Here is a 25664-nt window from a genome sequence, read left to right on the forward strand (position 1 = left end):
AAAGCTTTTACAGAAGTCACTGCTGCTTCGTATTTTATTGGCCATGGCAAGTCATACAGTTATGCCCTACTTGGATTGGAGTGGGAAGTGTGAATCTTGGTAATCCTACTGGAGAAGGAGAACAGGATGTGCCTACCACAAGTATTAGCTGCTATGAAAAATGTATATAGAGAGTGAGAGTATAGAGGGTGTGTATTCTTTGTAAAGATAACAGAAGCAAAATAAACATAGGCTTTCATGAAAATAATTGCTTAAAATGATAAAGTATATATTTCAGAAAAAATTGAGTTTTTTAAAAAAAATATTTAATAACTATCTTAACAAGTTGGTACTCAGATCTGAAAAACACATTAGGATTATTCATGAATGGCTGGCATTTGGTTAATATAAAGTTGTTCAGTCTATTTGAGGACAAGGATGATAATATTTATATTGGTATCCTTAATCATTTAGGTATATAGTGGATGCTCAGTAAAACTCTGTTGAAGTTAATAATGCTCATTGTTTTAAATTTTTCTTGATTTTCTACCTGCTTTAATGTCTCAAACTATATTATATTATAATTTTTCCTGAGGTTTGAAATTGTCTTAAAAGCCAATTTTAATTGAATTTATATTAATATATTTGTATTCAATAATAGTTCAAATTTGGATCACTCATACTTGGATCACTACTGTTCTCCCCTAATTTGTCTCAGATATTTTCCTAAACCATTGGCAAGTATTCAGTAGGAGAAAAAGAAATTGTAATAGTAAGTTGGTGTTGGAATTTGCAACCTACTATCTTGTCTTTTTTTAAAAACAAAACAAAAGAAAAAATTTATGTTTAACATCTCTTTCAAAACTGCTGTGTTGAAAGAGTTTTTACAATAAATTTGAATAAAGTGGGCAAGAAACGACAGGACTTAAAAAAAATTATTCAAGGTCATACATGTCCTTCTTGATTATAGAATAGTATATGAACTTGCTTATGAAGATAATAGAATTAGGGTTTCATTATATTTCTTTTCTTTTGCTTTTGACTAAGTCTTTATAATTTACAAAATAAATCACCCAAAGTAAGAATTGCGTTATTCTTTGAGTGGATAGATAGGTCAAGAGTAAACCAAAAGAGAGTCTCCATTCTGTCCAGTTGACATTCACTTTGGTGCCTTCACTCTCCCACCTCCCAATGCCATGTCTGAGGCATTGCCCCAGTCCTATTAGTCCAAACTTGTTTTAAAGCAGGGTCTCTTCTGTCTGGGCTGGGCACCATGTGAACCTGGGAGAGTCCATGCCCTTTGATGCAGTTGGCTGCTCTTGGATTTGTACAAAATTTGTTGGTTAGTTGGCAAATGGCATACAGCTGGCTGCTGATTTAGAGAGTGCCTTAAACCCGTTACCTCCTACCTTAACTTGATCATTTAAATGGAAAGTGCTACTGCTCCAACAGAGCAGAGATGATATAAAAACTATTTCTGACATGAGTATCTTGCCTCCTGAATTGCTATGGCTACTGGTATCTCTGAGGGGAAAAAAAAAGTAAAAAAATAAAATAAAAACGCAGCTTTCACATTCTCACAAGTGGTAAACTCACTTTTCATTAAGAGAAGCTTTAAATGTACAATGAGTATTCATACGCTTAATGATAACTGATACCCAAAACATTACAATAATTCAATGAAATAGAATAGCATTGTGAAAAGTATTGATTTGTATAGAAATTGCTGATAGTATTAACACATACTGGGAACTGTACATATAATGGACTGTAGTTTTGGCTGGGGAGTTATTTATTTGGCCTTTCATTTGCAAAGAAGACAGCATTCTTTTCCCTTCAAGGAATATCTTAGGCCAGTTATTAATAAAAGAATATGATATCCTTTGTTCATAGTGGCAGAATTGGCAAAAAGCAATCTAGAATCCTAATTTTATAGGTCTTAGAATTTGGAGGAACCTCAGTAGGTTATCTAAAATGAGCATTTTATACTTGAAGATAGCTGGGTCCACAGTCTGAATATTTGAATAGATCCCTTGTTCTACCATTAGCTATCACTTACTTAGCTTTCCATATCAAGTCTTTACCAAGGCTTATATGATCCGGTCTTAGGGCAACTCCTCACCCTCATTTTATGGTCTATACCCCTCACATGCTTCATTCCAGCCACTCTGTGCCACGTGTTACACATTCCAAAGACACATGTCCACTGCAGGCCTTTCTGTACTTGCTGTTTCCTCTGACTGGGTTGCTCTTCTCCCAAATGCAAACTGGTATTTATTGAACTGATTCAACATGTTACAAGGTGCTCTAAATGCTTCCTGTGTTTGTCTTGGTCGATTCTCATAATAACTGTATGAAGTGGTTAGTGACATTTGATGGATGAAGAAATTGAGGCAGATGGATTCAGCATAGGCAGGGTTGGAACCCAGGCAGTCTATGGGATCTAAGGTTTTAACACTAAGTACTCTCACAGTACATAGCACCCAGAGCAGGGTCCACATCCTTGCTTTAATCTTAGAATTCTTCCTTGAAGAGCATTTTCCTGACTATCTTAAAGTAGAATCCCTGTGACTCTGTTTCTCTTCATTTTGTTTTATATTTCCAACAGCACTATATAGCTCTGCATGTTTACTTTTTTATTCCTTTGTTTACTGCCCCCTCCCACAAAAAAAAGCAAACCCTAGAATATAGACCATATGAAGGAAGGGACTTGTTCTGATTTGTATCTGTCTATATTCCCTGCGCCTAGGTCAGTTCTTGACCTGTGGCAAGGATCAAAATGTGCTGAAGAAAGGATATAAGTTGGGTTGAAATTACTGATTTTGTTTAAAACATTTTATTCAGACATTTACTGAGCACGGTTTTGGGCTAGACTCCATGCCAGTTTTTGGAAATATAAAGGTGAAGGAGAATGATGTGACCTCGTATTTTCCCAGAGTTTGGGACATCATGCAAGAGACAAGCAGTAAACAGGCAAATAAAGTAGAACAAGCATTCTATTAGGGCAAACAGAAAGTGCCCCAGTAAGTAAGGGTTTAAGGAAAGCCACTCTGAGGTGGTGATATCCATGCTGAGACCTGCAGGACCTGCTAAAGGGTAAGGTAGGTAGAAATGGGGTTGGGAGAACAATGTGGGAAGAGGGAATGACAGAGGGTCCTGGAAGTAGCTCATTTGTGACTCAGGTATAGAATGTGAGGGGCAGAGCTTAAGGTCTGAGACAGGAGCAGAAAGCAAGGACCAGCCAAGAAGTCAAGTGTCTTGAAAACTATGGGAAAGAGTTAGGGTTTTATTGCTTGAGCAATGTGATTATCACTGAAGGATTTTTAAATCAATGTGATTTTTCAGCATCTGATTCAACCTACTGCCTTTAGCCAGGTAAGTTGACAGCATCTCCATTTTATAGGTGGGACAACTGAGGCCCAGTAGAACACATTTAAAACATCAGCAGGGTTGATTTAATTTTCTGAATTACCATGTTGTCAGGGCTCCTAACTCCCACCCTCCCATTCTCTCTCCTTCCTTCCTTCTGGTTGTTATTCTTGTCAAAAGTAAAACATAAAACTATTTACCCACCATCCTTATCTTTCTCCAAGGAACACACATGCACTCACACAGTTTCCAGAAACCAGTTCCCCTCAGCGGAAGCCAGTTGCCTCGGGGGTGGGGGGCTTGTACGTGGATGGACACCATGTGTGCACTGAGCCCGAATTCTCTGTTCTTCTTGCCTAGGAAGCTGGATTTGTACCAAGAACCTTTTATCTGAAAAGGCGACTCAGGGCTCTGGAGAACAGAGCCGACTTGACAAAGTAGAGAGGAGCTCAATATCGGTCTGCCCACGCTTTGGGCATGCGTGAGCACTCGCAGCAAAACACAGCTGGCACATCTAATTTTAGCCTCGGCCGCCTTGAAAAGGGACCCTTTAAGGAAATATATTTTCTCTGAAACAATTTGTATTATAATGTAGCAGCTGATAGACATGTCAGAATATTGTCATTGATGGAGAAAAACTCTGCCAAGTAATTATGATTTTTGTTCTTTTTTTTTTCTTTTGAGATGATATCAGTCGAGCGATTAAAGCATCAATGAATCAAAATAATCATAAAAAGAGAGACGATGCAAGAAACACTGATGCTATTTATAAAGGAGCTGATAAACGTAAGGGGGCACTTCCTTTGATTTTTATAAAATGGATGTAATGATAAAAGTTATTATTTCTGATATATTCAGTTGATCAGTCCAATCTGATGATGCATGGCTTGTTAACAATAGTCCTGAAGTAGATCCTAAAATTTCTTCAATAGTGAGCATCCTCCACCTCTTCCATGAACTAAAAGGTTAGTTTCTCAACCAGGTCTTGGAGTCATCTGGCTTTAGTGTGTTAACAGGTTTTGAAAGCATCTGGGACACACTTTTTTCCATTTTCATGGCAAGGTTAGTTCCTCTGCCTTTTTAAAATTTTTCCTTTCTTCTCTTTCCTCCTTTCGCCCTCTCTTCCCTCCTATGGTCTTCTGTGTTTTGTTTAGCAGTGTGGCTTATCTCGGAACTTGGCAAGAAAAGAAAAAAAGGCAGCTCTTGTGTGGAGTAGATGGAGGGAGGGATAAGAAATAATCCACCACCCGCATTTGAGTTCTTCAGGTTCAGTTCCAGCGGCAGCAGCCTTGCTGCAAAAATCGCTTTGCTATTCGAGATAGCCAGCAGAGGGAATCGGAACTTTGCTTGCAGCAGGGGTTGAAGCAGCCTGTTTTTTTTTTTTTTTTTTTTTTCTTGGAGGAAATACTGCAGCCTTCTGGACTGCGTACGCTGCTCCCTGGAGAGGCTCTCTCGGTTCCACCCACCGGCTGGAAGGAGGGGAAGTGAATGAAAGGACAGGACAAGCCCCGAACACCATGTCACTCTGGGAGGGAGACAGCAGCAACTAAGCTGTGCAAGGTTTTTTTTTTTTTTTTTTTCTTTTCCCCTTTCTTTTTCTTTCTTTCTTTTTTTTCCTTCTCCTTCTTTCTTTCTCTCTCTCTTTTTTCCTTTTTCTTTAAGGTGGGGAAAGAGACAAACAGGAGACAGGAAGCTGATCTGCAAGGATTCGGAGTTGTGCTAAAAGGACTTGATTTTTTTTCCCCCTTTACAAACGCTGGCAATTGACATCACTACAGACAGCCTGGTTAGAGAACAAACTGCCTCTTCCCAAGTGGACCCCGGCAGCTGGGGGAAGCCAGGAAAGATCTGGAGAGGCTGTGTGTGGGGTTTTTTTCTACAGCTCTCACTCCCCACCCTTTTTTTTTTTTATTTTTTTTTGGTGTGTGTGCTTTTTGTTTTGTTTTGTTTTGTTTTTTAAAAAATTCTTGCTGTGTTGGAACTAGCGAGTGGTGGAGTCTCTGAAGCCTCATCAGTCATCGGGACTGTCAGGAATAGTGGTTTAAGAGGAAGCTCGGCCTGGGGCACTATACCCTGTCATCCAGTTCCCTGCCTCGGAGATAAAGATTCCAGCTACATGGGCAAACGCCTGGATCAGCCACAAATGTACCCCCAGTACACTTACTACTATCCTCATTATCTCCAAACCAAGGTATGGCTCGACCCACGGTCAGGCAATCAGCGTGGTAGCGTTCTGCACTTGGGATGGGAAACAGACAGGCATGTGAATTATTGTTTAACCCCCCCCCATCACCTCTTCCTGCTTCTTTGAAATTAGTAACATACCAATGGAGTTAATGAGGCAGAGGAAGAAAATAAGAAGAAAGCTGCAAACCCGGAATTGTCGCTTTCTCTTTAAGGAGAGATAATAGTTTCACTGGAGTTCAGTTCCTTTGTTGTTATTTGGCAGCATAAATGGTCCTGATACCCGAAAGTCCTTTGCAGATGGGCAGGGTTTTTAGAAACGAGATCACAACAGTGATTATTAGGCACAAGAATATAATTTCAGGGGCTTTTCTGGTGAGCTGTTCTTTGTTTGTGGCTCTAAAAGGGTTTTTCCCACTGGATGGGACAGGCCAGGGTGGGGGCGACTCAAACTTTTAACCGCTGAGTTTAGAATGAAGAAAGGGTGTGGGAAGGTATAGGGCACCTACCGAAGTCTCCTAGCGTATGTTTGGGCATATGTTTATTTTTAATTTTCCTTGCATATTTTATTTTATATTGAGGATGATCAGGATGCTAGACTCTAAATTAGGAGCTTTACGATAGATGTTTTTTTTACTTTTAGAAGCTCTATTTTTCTGTGTCAGCTGCCATCAGGAGGCCTGGTCCTGAAAAGAAATAAAATGTAACTGGTAATAATTGGACTTGAAGTGGTTAAATACTTTAGGCTTTATGTGTGTGTGCTCAGAGGATCCTTAGGGGCCCAGAGGCAAGCCCACGTAAGTAAGCAGTGGGCAGTGCCAACCCTGAACTTCATCCTGCAGTTAAGACATGAAAGACTCTCAGGTGTAAAATCACAGCTCCAACTTGTCAATTAAATTGGACTTGATTTGAAGGAAAAAGAATGTTGGTGGAGTTACCTCCTCGAGTGCGTGGATTATATTATTTTGTATTGCGTTAGCCGGGGTCCACCGTCTTTATAAATAAATATGCCGAAAGTGAGCAAGGCATGCCTGAATGATCAGTGCTGTCACCAGGACTTCTGATATGATTAGGGTTTGGTAATTCATGCTGTAGTTATCTCTCATTTATTCTGTCTCAGCAAACAATGCCTATTTGTAAAACAGACTGGGCAACAGACTTTTAGCATTATGTTAAAGGTTGTTGCTCTTTTTCTTTTTCAATTGCTCTACCTTCCCATCCACCTTACCCCCTCCAAGGTCGACTCACATTGCTTTTTGCCTTTGTGAGCATTTAGTTTGTGCTGCTGCTGCTTAAATAGACTAGCCCTCCTCTTCAGTGCCTTGAGTTTTAACTCTTTGGGGGACGGGGTAGAGAACGCTGCCTGCCTTTTCTCAAGGAAATGGCAAAGCAAGGACAAGTTAAAAAGGGAACATTTGTAGTCATTTCTCATCCCCCAAAGAAACAAAAACAATACACTCAAGGGTTGTATGAAAAATATCAGACATTCCATCCCATTTACTCATTTGGCTAAATTTTTCCAAATGTTAGGAAAAATCACGCTTTGTTTTTGGTCCTTGTTTTCTACTATGGTGTATATTCAGGAAAGAAACTTTAGATTGAAATTAATGAAAAAGTTGTTTTTCTGCTTGAGATTTCTTTTAACCTATTACTAGCAGGAAATAAAGGAAGCTGTGCACAGCACCTCAAAGACACGGGGTGCTGGATGAGCTACACTAGTAGAAACCATGTGTGTGTGTGTATGCGTGTGCGTTGTGTGTGATGGTAAAGAGGGAGAGTAGAGTGGTGAAGGAAAAGAGGCGAGTCTTAAAAATATAGAGTTTTAAAACATACGTTTTGGGGTCCTATGTAGTTCAGTGTTGTGTGGACAGGCGGCATCTGGATCTTGTTACTTTCGAGCTAGCCAACGCCATCAACTTCTGGAACATTTTTAAAGAATTTAGATCCATTAGGCATCCTAAGCTGATATTCTAGTAATCAGATCAGTGTAGGAGGGAATAGAAGATCAGCTACCTTGGCTATCATGGTAGTTCATGTTGATTGTTATGTTGTAAAATTTCGACAGTGCCATGAAGTTGTTGAATATTGTTACAGTGGCTCTGAAATGACAGACAGTAACAACATTCCTGGAAGCTGAAGATGTGAAAACATGCCCTGTTTCAAAACCTGGGTGCAGAGGGAATGGGATGAAGGGTCAATATGCAATTATATTTTAAAATGTGGGGACTTTTTGACAGAGTTACTAATATACAATGAAGCACTCTCACACCCCAGTGTGACAGAACAACTGGGTCATTTCCACATCACTTTTTGCCCCTTTACACCTACATCTCAAAGTATAATTTATAATAATTTTAAAGAAACTACATGCTGCTTATATTTATTTGGTAAGCCTGGGTAGAATTCATAAAATCTACTGTTTGAGCCTTGACTGGTAGTTATAATCCAATTTTAAAATCACAGCTATTTAAAATGATGCTGATATATAAATAATATTTACATTTGATAAAAATAGAATTCTATAGTAGAGAGAAATCATATTCTGGTGAGATGATATCTTAAATTATTCTCTAAATTCAGGTGATTCCCCCTCAACACACAAGAGCTATTTGCTGGCATTAGTACTGGGGGTAAAATCTTCATGGAGTTTTAAAGAATTGAAATGTTTATTATTGTTATCTTTCAGAAAAGGCATAAAGGTTGAACTCTCATTCTACTTAAACATGTGTAGTGTTAGATACAGCTGCTATTTTCCCATGATAAAACAAAATGAAAATAGGATTTTTAAAATAAATGTTTTCCATTCTCTCAATGCATATTAAAGTTTTAAAGGAACTTGAGACACTTCCTTGCCTTCTCTGCTCCTATTATGTCCTATTATATCAGAATGAAACTCTCAACTTTGCTTCTTAAAAATCACAGAAATAAGATATTTATTCTCTATTCCTTTAAATAGTTTTCCACATGTTTAAAATGTTTTATATTAGAAAAATGTACATGTAAGTTAAATAAGATGAAAATCCAGTGGTTGACTGGCAGGTATAATTTGTAACAATGTTATAGTTTGCTCCCTTTTCCATGCCTCATATCTTAAAAGTTGTCGTTTATTAATTTTCTTTTTGAACAGTTTCTCTCATACCAAAAGAAGCAATTTTAAGAAGGAATGTTGCTTTTCCTTAAGGAATAATGAAGAAATCTTAGTGACATGTTATAATATTTAAATAAGAAACATGGCTGGGTTGAAAAAATGTTTACAAAGCAAATTTGCTGTTTGGAAGTCCACTCAGAATAATCAACAAATTTGGGGGAAAGGGGGCTCAAAAATAGTTCCTCAGCTTAATGACAAAATACAAGATGATGTTTGATTAGTTGTAACCTAACATTTTTCAAATGTTTTGTTACAGCCCTTTCAAAAAAACCAACCTGTAGTTGTTGGATTATGAGATCCCAGATGAATGTCATTCTGAATTTGAAGTACTTTGGGGGTTTTCTTGGAAAAAAAAAATTAGTGTAACTAAAAAAGCTAAAAAGACTAAAAGATGGTCACAACATGATGAATTGATGTTTTACGGTTGAGAAATAGATATTGCTCTCACATATGATATTTGGAAAACTTTACTCCTCTTCATAAAATTAAAAAAAATCACCCAAGCACACACAGCAAGTTTCTCCTTTCTTCCTATTCCGCACTCTTACCAGTCCACTGTGTTCCTACCAATCCAGTGTACCGTTTCTAATCACGTTGCTCTTGTATCCGCTTGCTGCATTCCCTTCTTTGGCCATCTGGCTCCCCAGAAGGTCCTGAAGAAAGGGCTTCAAACTAGGGAACCCTAACAGGGTTTCTCTGGCTGGTGGTACTGAGATAGTGTTCAGCGCCTGGTGTGGAGAAGGGGTCAGGTGTAAGGAGTAATTCATCAACTACACACTGATTTCAGGCTGAATATTCAACCATCTGCAGCTTGGACTGCCGCCCGGCCCTAAAAGTCTAGCTGGAGCTCGGTTGATTGTGCCATAGAAAGAGCAAACACTTGAGAACACAAGGAGTGAGTAGTAGGCAAAGGAAGAGAGAGTCCTGTGAGGCAAAGGATATTCTTAAAGACGTGAATGTACAGATCCTTCAAAAGCAAAACAAAACAACCACTGAACACACACTCCTTATACATGAAAATGTAGAAAATCTTGCATAGGGAGGGAATGAGTTTAGAATTTCCTTAGTACTTCCTGCCTCAGATTTGCATTGATAGCCAGAGTTGGTAACGTTCCAGTTGTTTTAAAACAGCCTTGAAAACTCCCAAGTTCTGTTTTCCTTTGAAAGCCTGAAACATACAAAACTGGTTTTCTAAAAAATCTTCCAGGGATAGAATTTTTAGGTACAACTCCAAGTATTTTCATTCACTTCAGGGGGGTAATATGATAGCATGAAACTATGATAAATCTTGTCTCATTTTAGAATGTATAGAAATGTAACTGGTTTTAAATAAGAGAAAAATAGAAACGAGAGGTTTCCCTCTCTTTTTAGTTTTTTTTTTCTTCTTTACTAACCCAAATCCTTATTTTCAGTGGGATTAGACACAGTTCCAAGGCATTTTTTTGCAGTCTTTTCTGTAATGTAGTTACACTTTTAACAACACTAAGTTTGGTGCCTACTTAAATGGAGTAGAAATGTTAAAAATTCACATTATTTCTCCAGAATAAATCTAAACTTGGACAAATACCATGTATATGTCTTTTAACAGAATCTTCCTAAAATATTTTCCTTTCACTTTTTCTCACTTTGGAAAACGTAACACAATTATAACACAAAATTATTTCTATGAAGTAATAAAACCTATTTGAGGGCTGAGGGAAGGGGTGATTTGCAGAAAAAGGGATATCAAAATGAAGGGAGGAGGCAAGTTCATTCCAGGTCTTTCTGGCTTCAGGAATTCTGGAAAGCTTCATTTTTGCACTAATATGATTTTACACAATTCTTTTTGACATTATCAGTCTTTTTGGCAGAGAATGAGCTCGGTCACAATTATGCCTATGCCAAATTCTTAAAAAACCAGTCTTTTCCCTTAAAAGAAAACTTTTTTAATGTCAAACTTTTTATTCAGAGTAAATGGTTGGTGTTTATTCAAAATTGGCTTTGAGTACTACATTAAAATTGTTTTGTAACAGTCTCATAAGCCACAGCTGTATGCGATTAAATAGTGTAATATCAAAAGCATGTGAGAATAGACATTTTTATGCTATAGCTGTTGCACAGCAAGAGTGCAGATGGAACTAAAGGGAAACCAAGAGCAAAAATATATTCATGTGGTATAATACGTGTGTTGAGGATATGTGTTCCTATTTTTGCAATAGTGGGAAAATGTTGAACTATTTCGGATGTTCTTTAAAAACATGCTTTCTGAAAACGGAAACACCTATAATGTGATTTTTTAAAATATGGAGTGGATAATGCCATTAATGAAGAAACTCATAGGTAGGGAGTGGGTCTGAAACCAATGCAAATGGTAGGGTCTAAATTACTCTCATAGAGCACACATTTGAAAAGCAAAAGTGAATTTCTCATTTCTGCATTGAAATTATAAATATTTTTCTTCTTTGTTTTTGGCTACTTTAATCTATGGAACTATTGTGAGAAAACCTTCAGGCCATTTATTTCTAAAGAAAAGAGTGGAAGGTAATAAAAATCAGTAACTCAACAGATGGCAATGTAAACAGCAGTGTATTTCTTTTTAAAGATGTTTGGAAATATGATATTCAGTTTTATATAAATATTGCTCTTTTCTTGCCAGTGTTAAAAATCATAAAGTTACAGGAGGACATACAACTTTTGCTTCCATTTTTTTTAAGCAAGCATGTTACAGTAGAGAAGTTTCTGTTTTTTATGGGATGCTTTAACTAGAGTATTTTTGAAATGATATTTGTTCATGAAAACTAAAATCTTTAACTTTCTAGAATAAATTCATAGGATTGAGATACTGATAAGTTCTGTAGATTTATTATAATAAATAAAATAAATACTAATAATTTATAGATTTATTAATAAGTGATTGTTTTCAGGGCCTTGAAAATGCCTGTAGAGTTGGCTGGCTATTGCTTTTCAGATATCAGATTTTAGACACTAAAAAGTGATTTTAAAAAGAAAAATAAAGAAGGGTGGACAGAGGTGAGGTGAATTTGGTTTTGTTTTGTTTCTAATTTTTCTTTCTTTTAAGTTGATTTTGGCAGAGAATTTGTTCATGTTTAAAATTTTTGCTTTTTCCATATAGGTTTATTTATCAGGAACTACATACCCTGCAGAATCAGATATATGAACCAAGTTTTGGTGATTCAAAACTTCAGTCTCTAATAGATATTAAATTTTAAGGGCATGGATAGTAAAATATAAGATATGGATTTTGGTTTCTTGGTGGGAGGGATTCTCTGATTTATATGTCTATACATTGGTTTCTAGGTCAAGTTCATTCACTAAGAGCCCTTCCAGGTTTCACATTTGTGACTCTCACATTGAGATAGCTGAGCCTGCTTTGGTATATTAGTGGTATTGGGAGGTGACCTCGATCTTGTGCCATTCATGAGTTTTCCTTTGGTTCCCTAATGCTTTCTACAGAGCAGATCAAATGCTGCTTTGCTGGCTCTCTGGTAATTTGACAAATTTAACTGTCTGTATCCTTCACTGGATCTAAATCCAGTGCACCAAGAGAAACACATCCATCACTTGGGAGTGGGTGGAGAGCAGTTCCTACGGGTAGGACAAAATGACAGGCATCATTTAATCATTATCATTTCCAGCTTTGTTAGGGTGGTTAAAGTTTTTTTTTCTTTTGAGTACGTAAAATTAGGGCTTATCCAAAGATTTAATAGTGATAGTGTGATGCTTTACTATTCCTCATTTAGCTTCCTTTCTAAAGGTGATGAAGAGCTAAATGGTTATATGTATGTTTGGCTAAACCAGTTGAGGTAACAAAGGAAACTAGGATTGCAACATTAGGATACTGACAACCTTAATTTCGGGAATGAAAATAGGACTCAGTGGAAATACAGAAATAACAATTGATAGATGAAATATTATTTTGACTGGATGCAAACCCTACAAATTTGCAAAACCTACAAATTCCTGAATGTCAGAATAGTGGCCTTGAACACATGGGAAAAAAAATACTGTAGTTACGTTAGTATATGGTATCGTAAGCAGGAAATAATAACTTCTCAAAGACATATAAATAAGAACATTATCTTTCCTTCTTTTTCTTGCTTGCTACTCTTATTGTTTCCCCAAAAACCCCTGTTAATCTAATTGATGAGAAAGTAAATGACATATAATATCCCATTTTAAATGATTTATTATTTAAGCTTTAAAAATGACATGTTGTTTTTATATAACTTAATGCATAAATCACTCTTATGCTTGTGGCAATAACATGTGTATTTGGAGTGTGAGACAAGGACATAATCCTTTGGGAAAATTTGTTTCTACCCATACTAATCTGTGTGCTCATTTATTCATTTGTGAAATAGGCACAAGGACCCCAGCTTCAACAATACATAACAGCGGCCTCTGCTATGGGAGGTGTAAATTTGCTGAGCTGTTCAGAGAAGAGCAGTCCATAAATAAGCAGCAGTGTTATCATTTCTGAAGCCTCCCTGCATATTTGTATTTATTTTATTACAGTCTCAGCTTTGGGGTGGGGGAAAGTCTGTCAGTTTAAAACAGAAAAGAGTCCAGGAGCTCCCCAAATGTTTAAAAAGCCATTTCTATTTGCTGGAGCATAACCCTTTACCACAAAACCATTAAAAATTGTATGTAGAAGCATATTTAATGATGGAGAAATGTTCACAATACATCAAATGGTTAAAACAGGTAACTATGCTCCCAATATAAAAAGCATAAAGAATATAAATACATACAGATAAAAAGGCTTCAAGGAAATACATTAAATTCTTAAGGGAAAAAAAAAATAGAATGCTGAATTTTGTTTTATGAATGATAGATGAAAAAACTAGACTAGACTACATACCCAGTCGAGGTAACCTTGCTAACACCTTTTCCTGTTGTGTGTAGAGTAAGAGATAGAAGGAGAAAAATAAGTCTACCAATGTATTAAATATTGATAGTAATCATTTTAGGAGCTGATTTTTAAATTTGTCTTAGAATTACCTTTCCTATTATTATATTGTAGGCTTAAGAAATTGGTATATATTGCATTCAATATGCTAGATACAGATGTTCTCTTTGTTATCCCATTCTTAGCCGATAATTTTCAAGCTGCATATAGATTATGTACAGAATTTAATGAGGAGTTTTAAGACATCTTATTGTTTTTTAATCTTGTATAATGCTATTTAACTTAGTCATATTTGCTGATTGATGACATTTAAGGAAAAAGAAAATGGAAAACTAAATGCTAACTATCTGGTTTTCTGGAACTGGTTAATATATCTTAAAATTTTTCTTATGCGTGTGAGCCATATTTGAAGCTATTGTTGATGTCTGGAAATTCTCATGTTGCTCCTTTTTAAATGTATCAATCACATAAATTGGATAGTGGTGCCTCAAATATAACTTAAATCCAAATAACTTTAGAATTCAAGCACACATATTTTTTAAATTCCAAATAGTTTTGAGTAGATGAAGTATTTGAAGAAGTATATAAGAAATTTGGGATAATTTTGGTGACAGCATTTACAGATAATTCATCTCATCTCCATGTTTATTTAAAATTTCAGAGATTGTTTTTGGTATCCCCAACAAATAAACATATGGCATGCTTATGATGTTTAATTCTCACTGAAAGATGAGAAAACCACATTTTAGTTTCTTTGACTAGTCCCTTGGAGGGTTGTGGCAAGCCCTAGATTAGCCTTGGTCTCAGCTTTTGGCCCTTAGCATGGCCTCTCATCCATTGCCATGTACACCAATTCAGACTACACCTCTAGAACTAGGAATATTGTCTTTTAAATCTAAGGTAGGCAGGGAATCCTGAAAAGAATAAAATCCTGATTTTTTTTTCTCAATGTATTCCAAAAATTTAACCACTGCCTTTAAACGTCATTATTCACTTGTTTAGGACAATTTGGCTTCATGTTAGCAATGGCTTCATTTTATGATTTGTTCTTATTCTGTTTAATTTAGTTGATAATCTGGAAAAACACAACAATAAGCCAGCAGAGAGAGATTAATGAACGTGGAAGAATTTTTCTTCAAGTTTAGCAACTTCTTTAACAATGGGAGAAGTGCAGGGTCATTTTAAAACCTACAAGTTTTTTAGACACTTTTCAAGGGCTTTGTCCCACATCCAAATAAACATATTAAAGTGTGCTAACATTCCACGTGAAATTTACTTTCTTTGCAATAAAATATTGAAAGAACCATTATAAATTTGCTTCTGACACTCTCTGAAATGAAATTCATGAACTTCATTTAATTTACGTGTATCTATGAATTTGGGGCCATCATCTTGCATATGTGAGTGTTCTTGCAAAGTGAAAAAAACTCTAATCTGCAAATCTTTTTGAGGTACAAAGAGATTATCAGAAGACTAAATGGAACACTGAATAGTGTTATGTTTTGTTGATATGCAAATAAATGTTAATTAATTTTGATTTTGCACTTTTTATAGTTTAGAGGCAATACGTTTTTCACCAGTGTTTTTGTAGGTCATTAAAATGGCCTTTTGATATTTAAGATATCTCCGTATTTTACTAATCCCAAATTTCCGGGGAGGGACATGTGGTAGAACAGCACAGTGTATTGGAAAATGTCATTAACATTCTTTGGCTAAAATATCTCAAAAGCAGACACATTGGATTGACCTTTGGCAGTGAGAGCAACTGGGAGTTCCAGGTCTGGGTGCCAGGTTCACAGAATTTTTCATTGCATAATTGGTGAAATTGTTTACTAGAGACACAGCTTGAATGCAACAGGTGTTTCCCTGGGCCCCCGGCTTAGGGGCAGAGTCAGAAGGCAAATCAATGGCATGATACTTATTCCATGGCATAATCTTTCTAAATTCTTCTGTCTCAAAATAGTGTCATGGATTTTTTATATGTATTAAACCTGCCACCTCCTCCTGTGCTCCAGTTCCCATGGTTATTCACCCAGTATAACTTCTCTTGGCATCCAGAAGTCTTTCTCCGCCCTAGGGAATATATGTGCCTCTTAAAGAACACATGTCTCTACGGGTATGCACACCCCACCCAGACCCTCTATCACACCCACAAGTGATTGGACACCCTGAAGATAGTGCTTTTCCAGCCCTAAGCCAGGAGCAATGGCTTCCTTCATTTTCATTCTTATCCCAGTATTACAAGAAAATCAGGACCCCAAGTGCAGATATGGCCATCCTCTTCCATCTTATTCAGGAAGAGTATTTTTCTCTCTCTAGCTTCATAGACACCATCATACATGAAAATATACTCCTGCCCCCTATCCTGGAGGGAGAAGTCTCTCATAATCACCCTATGTTTTGGTTTTTTACCTAATTGCTCAATTTTTATTCCCAGCCCTCTAGCCAGGAATTTCATCAGCAAATTCAATGAATGAGCTTTAATTGTCTCTCAGTGCACATAAAACACACACACACACACACACACACACACACACACACACACACACCTGAAAACTTTAAGAATTCTTTTAATGGTTCTAATTTTCTCTGAGGCTAAATGACCACGGAAAAATATAGAGGAGCAAAGTAGGCTTAGGGAGACACATACCTGTTCTTTCTAGTTGTAATAAAATTTTTTTGCTGCTATTTGGTAGCACAAAGGGGTGAGTCTCACAAAAATAGGGGTGATTAATATTTTTTACATTCTTTCAAAAGAGTAGTGTCTTCCCATTATCTGAGACACATTGACAGTGTATTATGCAAATTAAATATCTGTTTTCTTTTTTCCTGTTATTCTTGATAGCATCTTTTAGAAATCTTGTTGATTGATTGATTCTAATTTTTCCCAAATAATTTTATAATAGTTGTTTAAACTGTGGAGAGTCTAATGATCCTCAAAGCTTTTAGTGATGAGGCTGTCAATACCAGGGTAGAAAAAAATGAAAAGATGAGAGTTATACAACTTTAATTTAACCAGTGATTTATGAGAAACACCAAGAAAGATAAAACAAAGAGAAGAACAAACGGAAAATGAACTATCAAGAAAGTCTAAAGGTATCAGGTCTTAATCCACTTTTTAATATTTCTGGAATTTGATAACTTGTTTTTTTTCCAAAGGCAAAGTATAAGAGCTATTTGGCAGAGGGGAAAGATAGTTTACAAATAGAAGAACTTCTTTAGGAAAAACTTTAATATGAATATACAACTTGATGTGGAGGAGTCATGTAGTAAAGACTTTTGGCATTTTATGAAGACAATTAATGCTTATGTGGGTGATTGGTGCTTTGTTTTGGGTTTTCACATGTTGCAGCACACAGTAATACCCAGTATTTGCTTTTGTTGTTTTGACTTACCCATCACTAGTTATCAAGGAGGATATAGATAAAAGCTTATTGATGCTTTGGATTGGAAACAACATTAGTTTGAAACCAGCAAAGCTGTATTGGCATGAGAACCACACAATGCAAATTGCTAATTAAACAACAGTGATGTTTGAGAGCCACTAATGTGCTTGGGGACTCAAGGAGCAGGTCAGTTGAAGATGTGTGTGCAGTTGTGCTTATTTGCTCTGGACTCTTAGCATGAGCACATGTTAGAGGGGTGGAGCCTGATGAAAGAGTGTCTGGATTTCAGCATGGTCCAAAGGACTAGCTATTACTGCTGTTATTATTCATGGTCCCTCTTTTCTGCCAAGTGTGTTATACACATTCTCCATCCTTATTCCCTTTAGGATGGCTGTCTGATGTTGCTCTTACATTGTGTCTTCTACATCTCCCTGCCTTTCCAAGATTGTCTTTCCTGGAGCTAATTATTTGATTTCTATGTAATAGCTTCTACTTCCCTCAACCTCTCCTGCCTACTCCCTCCTCTCTTATTCTCAAGTTTGCTGCTATGGATTTGTCTTCTTTGCCTCCCTCCCCTATGATCTTTAACTTCTGCTTCCTTCTTTTTGTTCTCTCTGCTATCAGTCCTTTCCTGTCTTTTAATTTTTAATTATTCCTTTTGGTTGTTTTTTTTTTTCCCATTTCTGTTCAAGGTAGAGTGAGTTTGGATTTTGACTTTTTCCCTTCTTTTCTTGGCTGTATATTTATTTGCAGCTTTTAAAACATATCTATACTCTTTAGGATCATATTTGTTTAAGAGTTAGTCTATGGACAATCTGAGGACTAGGACTACAGTTTTCATCTTTGAATGCCCTCCGATGTCTAGTGTAGTGCCTGATGCAGACTGAGGTCATAAGAAAAATCTTTTCAGAATGAATTAATCTGTCCTGTCCATGTGTCTTGTGTATTACTCCATTAAAAAAAAAAGGCAATGCTTTTTTAAACCAGAGTTGCTTAATGTCATATTCACCTCTATGATTCTGTATGTAAAAGGCATTCTGTGTAGCAGAAATAAATCTTAGGAAAGATTGATGCAACCTCTTGGCACCTTACCTTTTCTCCTGAAACATGTGGGTCACTTGGCTAGGACCCCTAGGGCTGTTGGCTGGAGTTGGGTTACATTCCTAGCTGATGGGACACACCATGAAGCAGAAGGTGAGTTAAGTTAGAAACTGTAATAGGGAAAAAAAGAAAGAAAAGGAACTGCCACAGTGCTACATTCCAGGATGCTGGCAAGAGAGTGAAGGCACGTGCAGACTCAGTCAGGGGCAGAGTGGATTTCAAAGACAAACTAAGTAGCCAGGATTTGGAACTGGGGGATGAGAGTAAGCAAGTAGGCCAGGACTAAATGGTAGTAGTGGTGGTTTGGAGAGGCAATTCCTGAGCAATTGCCAAGAATATCGGCCTTTATATGTGGCTTCCTTTCATGGGTTGGCAGAAAGTTGGACATATCAGAATAGAATTTAGCTTAAAGAGCTAGAAGATGGGCTGAATCTTAGGCCCATCTTTTTGTCAATTTTGCTTATTAAAATTTAAAATAGTCATTTATTAACTATGCATGCCATATGCTTATCCACAATACCCAGATGGTTTTCTTAACTCAGAATTTTGAAAAGACTTCAAGGATCAGGTGAAAATGACAAATTTCTCATTGTGGAGGGAAAACACTCCACAGTTTCCCTATGTAGTCAACTAAGGAGGTATAAATACATGTCTAAACTAATGCAAGATGATTACATGATGGAATTCCGATATAAACCTCAAAGCCTTCCTCACTAAGGAATATATGAAAACAGTAACCCAGTTGTGGCTAAGAGAATAAACTGTGATTTGGGTTTGGACTTCTCTTGATTTTTCCAAGTTGTGCTGAATCTCTTATGTTTGTTCTGAGATTTTTTTCCTCTATCATATTTTTCATTGCATTGAGATCTTTATCCCATTTCCAGAAAATACAGTTTCTATAATTACTCAAAATATAATGAATTTTTCTATTGCAAAGTAATGCATACTTCATGTATCCAGGGAAACAATTCAAAGTACATCATGAAAATGTTAATAATCTCCCTCAACACACTATACAGGTTATCAAGAACTCTCTGAATTATCCAATAGTGAGGTATGTGTCCTCCTTCAGCATTGTCTATGCTCTTGCAAACATGAAATCAGACCTATAATACATAAGATCAAACTGAACAGGTTAACTACCATTTTCAATGACAAAAATACTTTACACAGTCTCACCAGGTCATCAGATCTTTCGGTTTCTTATCGTCAGGGTAATTGTTCCTAAAGTATTTACGCAACTGTTGCTCATTGGTGGGCACGCATTTTATTGCCACTCTTTTGCCACTATGAATAGTGCTATGACACATATTCAAGGTACTCATTTAAATTCTGAAAACTGAATCTGTGATCTTCTAATCAGGTTTACTTCTTTTACAACATTGAAAATTGCCTTGATAGGTTTCTTATTACACAAGAATTGATATCTCTGCTTGAATTCCTAACTTTAAAATTCTGTGTCCCACGTGATTGTCCTGCCCCTTTGTGTTTTGGTGAAAGGGTATATTTTGCTCCTTTTGGTAAGAAGATGAACTTCCTAATTGAAGTTCAAACTGAAAGGGAATGCTCATATTTGACAGAACCAGGAATGCCTCAGTTCCTTTGTGATACCATCATAGATCCCAACACATGCTTGGGGTCACTAATTCTACTAGTCCATTGTTTCTCATCCATTTCTGTGGGAGGCCCCTGTGTTCCAGGTCAATATCCTTTGTCTGCAAACTCATATATGAAGTTGAAAGGATAGCAGCAGGCAAGGACCAACTTTAAGCAGCGCAAATCTTCCTAATAGTTTTGGAAGCCCACTGAAAGGCTTTTGTGCTACAGCAAATGTTTTTTTCCAAAGAGTTTGGGAATCATAATTTTTCCTTTTATATTTCTATCTTAGGATATACACAATTGCATTTTTTTGGTAACCCTCATCTGTTCTGAACTTGTTTGCTGCTACTAGACCAATGTCAGGTAATGTTATCATGTATCGATTGAGCTAGTCAAAGTGACTCTGGTAAATCTAATGAACCTAGGCTAAATCTGACTTTATTATTTTCCCCCGTATTTTTCCTGTCTCTCACTTCTAATTCCAATTTTAATTAAGACCAGAACATGGCAATAAAAATTATAATATAAAAGTTTGCCTACTGAAGATGCTATGCTGGGATGATGTAGAAATATTTACTACCTAAAATCTGTGTAGAAGACAGTAGATCATAAAGCCTCAACAATTTGCTTCTGCTATGAGAAAAGTTAAAGAAAATGTATTTCTAATACCACTTTATTCTTTTTATATATTCATGTTTTACAGAATTAATCACACCTTTCAAAATGTGATGGTCAAGTCTCACACACTTTGGAAATTCAGGGAGTCTTTCCTTACCAAGGACCTGCAAAGATAACCTTTTTGTCTTTTACTTTGATGTGTGTGAGATGGGGGTAGCCAAATTTTCATTTTCTTTTTTTTTATAAATGGAAGACTAATTTTTAAGACTGTGCTTAAAAATTATTAGTATATAATACTCTAAAGTGGAAACATTTTAAGAAAGTCTGGAGGAGGAATTTAGTAATCAGAAGTGAAAACAGTAGTTTGGTTTGAGTGAGAGGACTGTCTGCAAGATAGAGCACAAGTTCTGAGAGGCCTGGCTTTGATTCTACAATTTGCTTTAATACATTTCCCCAGGGTTTCCTCACTTTAATATTTCAGTATCTTGTCATTTCTTCCCATCACAAGAAAATTTAGTTATTTGATAAGAATATCTTGGGGATCAATATTAGACAAATGTGTTTCAGTGTTCTGCAAAGAATGCCAATATATTAACATATTATGAAAGTGATAAAATATAAATAAGAACCATTAACTCAAAGAGATTGTTATTAGTGGTAATGGTAAGGAGAGGGCGATTGAAAAGCTTGAAATTGACTTGATACATGAATATAATGGAGCATAGATCCTTATGATCACTCAGATCAATGCTATTCATTGAAACACTTTTTTGCACTTCCATTATGTTCTCCAGCATCCATCTTTGCAATCAGCTGGACTGAAATCACATAGAGATTTGCCTTCAATATTTCTCATGATTCTTACATGAATTTTTTTATTGTCTTGTTTTGAAAAACTGTGCAAGTCTGTCTCAGCACTCTATAGAAAACTCACCCTGTAGTCTGAGATGAATATATTGGAAAATTGTCTGTTTTTTTTACATTGCTATATTTCACAATACTTGCACTTTCCTTATTTAAGTTTCCAGGATTCCTTTTGTACCCTGGAGTAAATAAATTAGAGGGGAGAAAAGGTGTCATTTTCTTGCAGGCAGCTTACAGAGTGTCAGCTCTTGCTTCCCCAGAGTGAAACCTCATGTTTAAAAATGCTGTGAGTGAGGCCAGCCCTAGCCCTGGGTGTGGTATTGGGTTTTAAGTAGATAGTTCTCCAGACTATTCATTGGGGAATGAGGGAATTGAGTTTTATTTTAGTTTCTCCAGCTTACTATTGAGCTTTCAAGTATCCTTCAAACTAGCTCACATTTAGCATTGCTAAACGTATGTTTTATCCTTTTGTTAATATTTCTCCAATTACCACGGCTGGTCTCATCAAGCCCTTCATGCTCAAAACTCAAGGGCCATCTCAAAGGTCTTCAAGCTGTGTGATCCTTAACCCCTGCCCTGGCACGTGGTGGGTGCTTAATAAATATCAATTGACTAAATGATTGGTCTACATGGAAGTTGCTATTCCATATCCTGAACTCTAATAACAATGATAGATACTTTGGGGACCCTTAAACATTTTTTTCCTTCCCTTTGGTATATCCTATTAGCTCCCAGAGAGTAGAATCCTTCTCTGCACCATCTTTCTATTGCCCCTCAGATCTTACAGCATTGGCTTGTGCATAGTCAGTGCGAGTCAATAGCTACTGAATAAAGAATGGATGATCTCATTCTCTAGACATCCTTTAATTGATTTCATAATCTTCAGGAAACTTTAATAAAACCTACTCCATACTTATCTGTGCCTCTCTTACAGTTTGCTTTATTCCTTTTGAATAATTCAAAATAATATATTACCTTCAACTCCAAAGATACTCATAAAAGCTAGGGGGAAAAAAAATGTTAAGGTAAAATTCTCCTCAAGGTGTTTATCACTTTTCTGTAAAATATGTGCTGTCTTCTTGCTTACTTAACTTGTGTGTTTACTCACAAGTCAACGTTGACTTAATTAAAAAAAAAGGTATCTCAGTACATCTACCTTCTGCCACCCTTTTGCATAGATCTGTATGCTGATATTTTGTAAAAAGAAGAGAGAGAAAGATAAAATTTTTCAGTGTTTGCACAATGTTGAATTACAATATCTTGCAATCCAGTACTGTGCTCACTCATTTTGTATCCTATATTTATTAAGAAGGGGTTTGGTACTTGGAATATTAGAACGTGATGTAAAGTGGATCCATGTTTCTGGAGCTTTCCCTCAGGTCCGTATTGCATGGGGTGCTTTGAATAAGACAGAGGAGGTTATGACATGATTCTTGCCCCTCAGAAGTTGTTAATTTGTTTGAGAAAACAGAGATGACTCATGGAACAAAAGGGAGTAATTAAATGCTAGGTCATATAACTTTGACTTAAATTGAGGAGAAAGGGCAAGGACTGTTTGAGCAAGCAGACCCTTGAAGGGAGAAGACGACAGTTTGGGGTCAGGCTTGAGGTGGGCAAAAGAGTTGGATATTTGGCATATTGGTTAAATAAATCATAGAAAGAAGGGAGGGTATTTCTGCTGGAACAAGAGTAGAATCATAACACAGACATGAGATTGGAATTGGGAGGGAGACAGGATAGTGAGAAAACAGACTTAGCTGGAATAAAGGATTAGTCGGAGAGGCTCTATGTTTGATAGGCAGAGCACAGAGACTACTGAAAGGCTTTAAGAAGTCAGGAAAAAAAGTGAATACTTTTTTAATCTTTACGTAGGGAGTGGTTTTATAAGTTTCATTGGAAAGACATGAGCATAAATACAAATGGTAGGTTTTAAATTATTTACTATTTTAATGAAATTCCTATATTTTGACTACAGAAATATGATTGCCCCTCCATATTTGTGGGTTCCACCAACTGCAGGTTCCACCAACCACAGTGGAAAATATTTGAAAACATAAAATAAAAAATAACGATACAATAATAAAAGTAATGCAAATAAAAACATAGTATAGCAACTATTTACCTCACATTTACATTGTATTAGATATTATAAGTAATCTAGAGATGATTGAAAGGATATGGGATGGTGTGTGTGGGTTACATGTTAATAATATGCCGTTTTATAATATATAAGGGTCTGAATATACTCAAATTCTGGTACCTGAGGGGGAGTCCTGGAACCAATCCCCCATGGATACTGAGGAACAACTGTATTTATAAATCTTCATATAGCAAAAAACCTACCATAATGAAAAATAAAAACCAAACAGAATACTCTTGTTAAAAAGGCTGGTAGCATATATGACAAAAGTTTACTACCATTGTTACAAAACTTGCTTCTGTAACTCAATAGGAAAAAAGGGAGGAAAAACTCCAATAATCAAAGGGACAAGAATTTATAAGTGAAAAAAGTGAAATAGCTGCCAAGCCCTCACAAGTATAAGTCACTAAGAATCAAAGAAACGGTAACTATAAAAAAGGTGGGCTATTATTTTCACCTACAAGGATTTATAGATTTAAACATTTCCTAACCACTAGGGTTGACTGAGATATAGGAAGACAGCCACTCCTACTCATTATGCATCCTCAGGGGAATATTACTGAATAAGTGGATTTTTTTGGAATCTTAATTTGAAAGACTGTATCAAAGGCTTTAAATATATACATGCCCCATTATACAGCAAGACCAATTCTAGAAATATTTGCAAAGGGGTTAAAGTATGTATGTACAAAGATGTTTATTGCAGCACTGTTTTTAATAGAGCAGATTATAAGCAATCTAAATGTCCATCAATAGGGAATAGATTAAATAAATGATGGTATATTTACAAATAACCACTATACAGCCATGAAATCAATGAATATGGATATAATGACTGGGGAAAATACCATATTGTTAGATTTTAAAAAGTTTTAAGACAGCTTTATAATATGATTCCAAACCTGTCTTTAAAATCTCTCTCTGTTGTGTGTGTATGTGTACATGTTTATGCTTGTATCTGTATTTATTCCTATAAAAATATAGGAAAGGTTTTCTCTGGGTTTTTGGAGTTACATGCATTTTTAAATGCTTTTGCATATTAATTAATGGTTGTTGCAAATAATTAACTTTGAAAATCAAGTTGTTTCTAAAATAAATAAATAAAGAGGAAGCCAAGTAAACAAATAAGGATCTTGATGCAGTTAGTAGAAGTGAACCCTTGCATGCTGTTTAGTTGAAAGAGAAGTAACATACATAGAAAGTGTTTTGATTGATTTCTAGTGCTTTATATAATGTAGGAGAAATGTAACATTTAGAAAATCAAGCCAAACTTGAGGAAACATAGATAGGAAAGCACAGAATATATGGGTCCAGACAAAGGCAAATGTTTGGTAGATGACACTGAGGCTGGAGAAATGGAGCCTGTGACCATTCTGAACATAAAGATGATGGTCCAGTTTTAAACATGTGAATTTTGAGATAACAGTGGGGCACTCAGATGAAGATGTGCTCTAGACTAGTAGAAAGAAGAAGAAGAAAAAAAAAACCTCAAGCATGCTCTGAATCCAATGCCCTCATAAAGAGATTTAGGTATCATCTCCATTGAGGTGACATTGAAGTGATAAGTGTGAATGAGATTACCAAAAGTAAGGATACAGTGACAATTGTAGAAAGGGGTAACTTATCTGAAAACTATAACAAGAGAGCTTTCCTCTCCTCCCATTCTATTTGTGCTCTGCTTTTCTTTATGATTGTTGAAGATTGTTCCCAGAGTGACAAGACTCATATTAATAATAGAATATATGGGTCCAAACAAAGGCAAATGTTTGGTAGATGAAAAGAGTAATCAGCAAGAGTATTTGAGTGATAAATCTCAGAAAGTTTACCAAACTTGTCTAGCAGAAACTTAACCCATCTTAAAGTCTGAACCATTCTTTTCCAGGTTTTAATTTTATTCTTACATGCAATTGCCCTGAGATTCATTTCCTATTTTGTTCTAATGATCCTTTTGAGTGGATCTACCCAGTTTTGAAAAGTTTTCTTCAGAACAAAGAAGAGAGTTGGGTGTATTTCATTTGTTTACTTGTTTGAATGACTTTTTTGTTTGTTGCTTTTTGTTTGTTTTTCTTGAATAACCAATTGACTGTCTAATGTGGGATCTCTTTCTCAAGTTATATTTTAGGGCATTTGTTCTTAAACTTTAGAATGCATAACAATCTTCTGTAGGATTAGTTAAAACATTGGCTTATGTTGCTTTCTTATAGAAATTCCAACTCAGTAGGTTTGGAATGGGGCCTGAGAACTATTTCTCATGATCTCCTAAGAGATTCTGCTGCTGCTGGTCTGCCAACCATAGGTGGAATCAGAATTCCATGTTCAAGAAAACATGACTGTGAAGCCCAGTTCCATTTTCACTTAGCCCCTTTA

General features: G+C 36.2%; 1 protein-coding gene across 7 annotated transcripts in view; it reads left to right on the forward strand.

The window, feature by feature from the left end:
• The first annotated feature begins 4782 nt into the window (after nt 1-4782).
• The window catches only part of RBMS3 (RNA binding motif single stranded interacting protein 3), a 675854-nt gene continuing 654972 nt past the window's right edge, over nt 4783-25664 (forward strand). The window contains exon 1 of one of the 7 annotated variants that reach the window (XM_076005926.1): nt 4783-5539. In XM_076005926.1, the coding sequence (XP_075862041.1) occupies nt 5465-5539 (75 nt within the window). In that variant the 5' untranslated portion in view covers nt 4783-5464. The remainder of the gene's footprint in view (nt 5540-25664) is intronic. The other 6 variants (XM_076005939.1, XM_076005925.1, XM_076005920.1 and 3 more) reach the window with 6 other exon arrangements.

This window comes from Microcebus murinus, chromosome 1 (assembly GCF_040939455.1).
Source record: "Microcebus murinus isolate Inina chromosome 1, M.murinus_Inina_mat1.0, whole genome shotgun sequence".
In the NCBI taxonomy this organism is placed as follows: Eukaryota; Metazoa; Chordata; class Mammalia; order Primates; family Cheirogaleidae; genus Microcebus; species Microcebus murinus.